The sequence below is a fragment of the Chaetura pelagica genome, unplaced genomic scaffold (assembly GCF_000747805.2).
Source record: "Chaetura pelagica isolate M959 unplaced genomic scaffold, ChaPel_1.0 scaffold126, whole genome shotgun sequence".
NCBI lineage: Eukaryota > Metazoa > Chordata > Aves > Apodiformes > Apodidae > Chaetura > Chaetura pelagica.
Genome location: NW_009953787.1, coordinates 73,972 through 80,357, shown reverse-complemented (window position 1 = coordinate 80,357; position 6,386 = coordinate 73,972). Strand labels below are relative to the sequence as shown.

The 6,386-nt window shown below is 47.6% G+C and overlaps 1 protein-coding gene across 1 annotated transcript in view; it reads right to left on the bottom strand.

Annotated features, from left to right (window-relative positions):
* TMOD1 (tropomodulin 1) overlaps positions 1–4,694 on the bottom strand; it is a 16,763-nt gene extending 12,069 nt beyond the window's left edge. Inside the window, exons 1-2 of the mRNA XM_010001001.1 lie at positions 4,477–4,694; positions 2,417–2,573 (exon numbers count right to left, since the gene is read on the bottom strand). Of these exons, the coding sequence (XP_009999303.1) occupies positions 2,417–2,573; positions 4,477–4,596 (277 nt within the window). The 5' untranslated portion in view covers positions 4,597–4,694. The remainder of the gene's footprint in view (positions 1–2,416; positions 2,574–4,476) is intronic.
* Between the last annotated feature and the right edge of the window lie 1,692 nt (positions 4,695–6,386).

Below are 6,386 nucleotides of genomic sequence, written 5' to 3'. Positions count from 1 at the left end.
CGGTGGGGGCGCGGCCGGCACCCCGGGGAGCCACTGGGCAGCAGACAGGACTCAGGGCTGCTGCCAGTTCCTCATGGCTCCCTGTCCCCATGGGAGCTCTGCTGCCAGGCAGAGCTCCTCACAGGGGCTGCAGGGGTCAGGTCAGCCACTTCACAACCAGGCATCTACATGCAACTGCCTGCCATCAAGGAAAAGAGAGAGGCTCATGATGCTTTAACACACCACGGCAGTGGGCAGCCTGCTGGGTCAACCCAGTGCTGCCAGGGATGAGAGAGAGGAGGGATCCCAGAGCATTGTGGAGCAGTCCCCTCCCTTGAAATAGTCCAGAATCACTGCAGAGAGATAGTGAGGGCAAAGCTCTTGGCCTGGAATGCCAGCCAGGACTATTTTTGTCCCCCTCTGAAACCAGAGTCAGCAGCACCGAAGGGGAGAAACAAAGATCCTGCTGCTCAGGGATGTGCCGAGGCAGGAGCAGCTAAATTTAGCCTCAAGGAAGAAGCAACTGTGCTGCAGGCTCCCCGGTATGAAATGGAGGCTGATATAAACAGCCCTGTGCAAAACAGCCCATCTCCTGCCTGGAGAAGAGGGCAGGAATCTGCCCCTGGGACACAGCTGCTCCAGCAAAAATAGGCAAAGTGTCCCATGTGCAGGCATGGCTGGGCAACTCCTGGGTAGGCTGCAGTCTGGGCAGGGCTGGGCCCTCAGCTCTGGCTGGCATGGAGACACAGAGCCACTGTCCTCCCGGACACTCGGCTGGGCACACTGTGCACACCACCTGGTCACTTCAGCAGGGAATCAAAACAACAGGGCAAACCTAATTCTGCTGTCACACAGCAACTCCTTTTGACATCTCAGCGTCATCGAAACTTCTGGTGTTAAATTTTAGGAAGTTTCATATCTCAGTCATGCTTTATTAAGAGCTTGAGCTTTAAATTAAATGGTGCATGAAAACACAGCATTATATATATAATACACCACATACACACACCAGCTCCTACCCTGTCCAGTACTACAGCCAGGGAGAGCACTTCCCATGGCAAACTAGTATATCACCCTCCAAACTTCAAATGAGGTGATTTATTTCCAGCTCTGCCACAACTGTATGTAATTTACCATCCCCAGTTCACAGTCAATGTAAGTAGTGTCCTCACTCAACAGCATGTTGTAAGTTAAAATGTTTACTGTGTTTGAGATCACACTAGACTGAGACGTGACATGAACAGGCAAGGAGCTGTGGACATAAAATGCCTGCAATGCGTCCCTCTGCTGTGGAACATGGATGGCTACTGCCTGTGGGACAGCCCAGAGGGAGCCAGTGCTGGGACAGCATAAGCTTGAGGCTAACAAATCACTCTTCCCAATAACACTCAATTTACTCTTTTCATCTACTTCTTTCAAGAAGAACTCATTTTTTTGCTAAAAATACCACATGAGGTTTAGTTAAACTGACAGATTTAACATAAGCTCTTTCTCAAAGAGGCATGTGGATCAGGAAGGAGGCAGCTTGAGAAACACCTCAATTGGGGAACATGCTCATGTGTCCATGTTTTCATGCACTTATTTTTTTATGTGGAGCAACCAGTAGCATGAACAGCCTATAACCACATCTTCTGCTGCAGGGGGACCATGGTACAGAAGGAAACAAAACAGCAGAAATTGTTGAGAAGCTTCTGAAACTAAGAAGCAAGGACTGAACCATGTGAGACAATGTTCAGTGTTAATGGGAACAGGAAAGTCCTTTGGATAATGGGACATAGATCAGAACTGGAAAAGATATTGGAAGAAAAGAGAAGTGGCAGAGGAAACCCCTTGCTCAGAGGTCCCAGGGCCACGCAGAACAGGGTCGCAGCAGCTGCCACAGGGTACAGTGGAGGAAGACAGGAACATGCAAGCTGCAGGAAACTAGGAAATGAGGCTGGGGTTGTCCAGAGATGCTGAAGGTTACATGGGAACTGTAGGGATCACCCCATCTGAGAGCAGCTGTGGAGTTTTCCTATACCAAGATGTTTGGTATTAGGGATGGAGCATGAAAGGCAATGGTGGAACACAGAGCGTGGGTTGCAGAGCTCACAGGAGGACTAAGCAGAGGAAAAACAAGAAAAAATGGAAAACTATGTTTTCTCAAGAGCTGCAGTGAGAGGGGACAGAAAGAGGCTGCACAGTGGTACAGCCTTTGCCCATCACTTAATACTCTCCAGAAGGTGCCCCAACCAGCAAGTGCATGGACCTTCTGGGCACTTCCCAGTTTATTATCTAAGCCAGGCAGGGTCTAAACAGCAGAGAGAGCAGATCCACCACCCCAGTGGTGTCAGAATGAAGTCGTGGTCAGCAACAAAGGTCAGACACAACCCTTCTGCTGTGCACCCACTGTGCCTTCATTGTGATGCACTCAGTGTGGTACAAAGCAGGACCATACCTCTTTTTTCACCCGTGAAAGGAACCAAGTCTTCTCTGTCTTTAATGTCCTTTGCCTGCTTTTCTAGGTGAGCCATGAGTTCCTCCCTTTTGAATGGGCCAGTTGGTGGCTTTTGCGTCTGATCCCGCTGCCTGAGCCCCGCTGGCAGCAAGGCATTCTAGGCATGGAGGGGAGAAACACAGGTTATCTCTCTGCAGGCCACAAAACCCATCCATCAAATGCCTTCCCCTCTCCACTTTCCTGATTGCACTGCCTTTCTTACACAGTGCTGGACAATCTGTTTCTCCTTGTGTCAAAGGTTATCTCCATCCAACCTCACTGATTTCCACATTATCTAAGATGTGATTCTCCTTCCCCCTCAGATTTTAAATGCTGGCTTCACTACAACATCTCCATGCTGCCAAGTAGATGTTTCTCTACAATAGCAGCTCCTGCTCTTCCTCTGGGGGCTTTCAGTTATCACCCCCTGCTCCCCTCAGCCTCCTCCCCTACCCTCACCACAAACTCAACCAATTTTCTGCTCTCTATATGTGTCTGTCTGAGTGCTTACACACCCCATGTGTCTCTGCAAGAACAAGTTCAGGGAAATGCCATGGTCCTTCATAGAGCAGACCAAAGAGCCATGGAGGTCTCTTCTGCCTCTCACGAGATATTGCAAAACTACAGGCAGAGTCTGGCAGAGGTCACTCTATTGCAGAAGAAAACCCTTGCAAACTTCAGCCCTTTTCCCAAACACCTCCTTGGCGTTCAGCCACATTAGCCACCATGGGAAATTGCTTTGTGCGTGACAGACATGGCACATAAGCACCTGCTTATATATAAATATAGAACCGCCTTAATGCACTAAGACTATTCCCAGATTTGACACTAAGCATGTTCTTTAAAGCTTTGCTGGACAGAAGTCAACATTTGCTTTTTAAGGCATGCAAGGTGATTTTGAACAACATGCTAATTTGTCCAAAAGTAATTAATGAGAATTTAAAGCTGTATCAGTGAAAAGCCTTGGAAGGAAAATTATTAATAGGAAGCAATTGGACTCTGGCAGCCTTGTAGGACAACAGAGGAGAACTATGCTAATGGATAAGGAGGGAGGCATAAGAAATTGCTTGCTTCCTCAGGCCTCATGCTGTGAAGCAACTATCCAACTCTCTGGCTTTAACTCCTGTTCACAGGCTACACCTGTACTGACAGATGTTTGCAATTATTTTACCTTTCTGCCTCTTTCACAGAGCTGTGTCTTCTGAGGCAGCTGTTACCAGCCCATCAATTTATGTGGTTAATCCCAGGAGCTGGCCTGCCACCTCAATTATCTTCCTGTGTTGCAATTAAAAACACTGATGATGAAACCTACACTGCCCATCACTTCCCCCAGAAACACTAACTGCATGTTGCAGGAACAATTTCTCACTTGGCAGTGCCCAGCCTCGTGCTCCAACGTTGCTGTAACCCAGAGGCCTGCCAGCTGTGCTCTGCACATCCCCTGCCAGGGCCACCAGACAGCCTTGCCTCCAATGCACTTCCACTGCTTGGCACCAGCAGGGCCTGTGTTTGCACATGCACAGCTCCTCCTGATGCTGGGAGGTGGCTAAAAAGTAATAGTCTCATTTTGCCAGACTCTGGCATTTGGATTTTTGCCTAAATGGAGAAAAACACAGATTGTCTTAAGTCTGCTACAAAAAAAAAATCCTATCAACCTACAAAACCCAAAACATCCCCTCCAAGGTGGCCTGATCAGAAGCAAAGATCCAGTTTCTGCAGGTTTACTGCCCTGAACCAGCACTGGCTCACATCGATCCTGCAAATTACAGTGCTCATCACCCTACAGCAAGCACTCTGTGGGGCAAGAGCAGAGGAATATCACAAAAGCAAAGACTCCACATGTAGCCTGTGCTTGTGATGGCAAAACTGGTGCTGTTCACCCGTGGCCAGTCTCTTCCATCTTTGTACTGAGTACAGGCTCTGCAAAGGATCCCACTTAAACACAGATGATTAATGCAGCCCCATTCCACCAAAATTAATGAGATTTATCACCTAGCAAATCCCGTGTAGAAATTACTTACATCAGGATCCAGCTCTTCCAGTTCATTCTCTAACTTCCTGAGCTCCTCCTCTGTCAGAGCTCCAAGGATCTTGTCTTCATCCAGGTCTCGGTATTTTTCTAGCTCCTTTCTGTAAGACATCTTAGAGGAGTCTTGTGAATCTCACTTCTATGCTGAAACAGGACCTGAAATGAAAGCAAGAAGCGTTACACTGAATACATGAAACATGACACTGCAGCCTGGCTGGTCGGGGAATGCTGAACACCACAGAGTTGCGGAAGATTTATGTTTGGAGCTTGGCTGCCTTCAAAGCCAGGTCAGATTGCACAGGGCCCCCACATCCACATCCTACATGCGAGTAGTGGCCCATGGTCACAAGAGTCACACAACTTCAGTAGCACATTGCTCCATCATGGGCTTACAGGAACGGCAACACTAAGGAAGTATTTTGTTCTGGCTAGAGATGTCTTTCCCCAAGCAGTGCTAGGTGTTGACCAAGTGTCATAAGCATTTATTTCCCTACAGGTCAATAAACCACAAATTGTAAAGTCTGCAGCTCTCATGCCCTTACAAGCCCCCAGTGACACCTCCCTGCACATGCCACCCTGGATATTGTTGTCAACAGGCAGGAAAATAGATTTGTAGCATCACTGAGTACCTCTGAGCCCTGAAAACCTTCACCAGACTACAGTGCCTGGCACTCCTTCCCATGTTTTAAAGCCACAAGAAGATCAGGAAGTATTATCCACTCGTGTTCGGGAGGCTGCCAGTTATATGTATTGTTTAGTGACCCACCTTCCTGAAGACAACACGTGTCTGCACTTCTGAAAGCTAAGCAGCTGACCTGAGTGTTAGTGCACATCTAAACCAACCCTCCAAGTGGAGAAGTGGGAGTAACATACTAAATGACCTATTCGGATAATCCCTGCTGACCCAGGGGTTTGTCCTGTGTCTCCTAATATAAAATGCCACATGCAGTCACACACACATAACTGGACCTCTGCCAGCTCTAAGAGACTGTAGTAGACTTCTACAAAGCTCAACTTGTCTAAAATATGCTTAAAAATTAAGCATCTTTGAGTTATAAATACATATAATGAGTTAAAAATACACTCATTAGAATAGTGTAATTAATTCTACTTTTTTGCTGGAAGTTTCCTTCTGTTCCACAGTGTGGTCTGTATACTTACATTTTTGGGCTCAGTTTTTGCAGAGAATATTGAACTCTAGATAACTTAGAATTACTTTTCCTACAGTTTATAAAAAGTTTTGCTATTATCTCAAGTGACATTTACATTAAAATAACAGCAAGACCTGTGCATTTTTCATGGAGCCAAACATCCTTTGAGTTTCTACAAATGGTCTCTTTTCAGCTTCTGCAGAGCATCAGAGCCATGCCCTGAGTCACATCTCCCCAGCTTTGCCTGTCCTCTCAAGGCAGATCGTGCTCTTACAATTGCTCTTGATTATCAGAGAAGTTTCTTTATAAAACTTACAACACAGCTGCTGCTCCAGATAGGAAAATTATCTTTAGCTTGGTCACAAAAGGGCACATTAACGCACACATGGCTCGACAACAAGCCCTTAAATTTAGAGCCATCATCTGGTCAGACGTTTGGTTTCTCAATGTGTGATGGCAATTCCTGCATCACTCCCCCCCCTGCCACTCCACTTGGAAAGCGGAGGGCCAGGACATGGTGCCGCTTTGATGGGAGGAGGAGCAGCCCTCCAGGCTCCCACAGCAAGGAGCAGAGGGGTGAAAACCAGCTTTTTGTGGGGCTGGTTTGCTCGGTGGGGTGATAGCCTGGGGGCAGCAGGGTGGAGGAGGAAGCACGGACTGTGGTGCTCAGTATGTTTGGACAAGAAAGGCAGTGGTGCTTCCCTGGTCCCTTGCAGCAGGCAGGGCTCCCTGAGCACCAGAGCAATCGTGC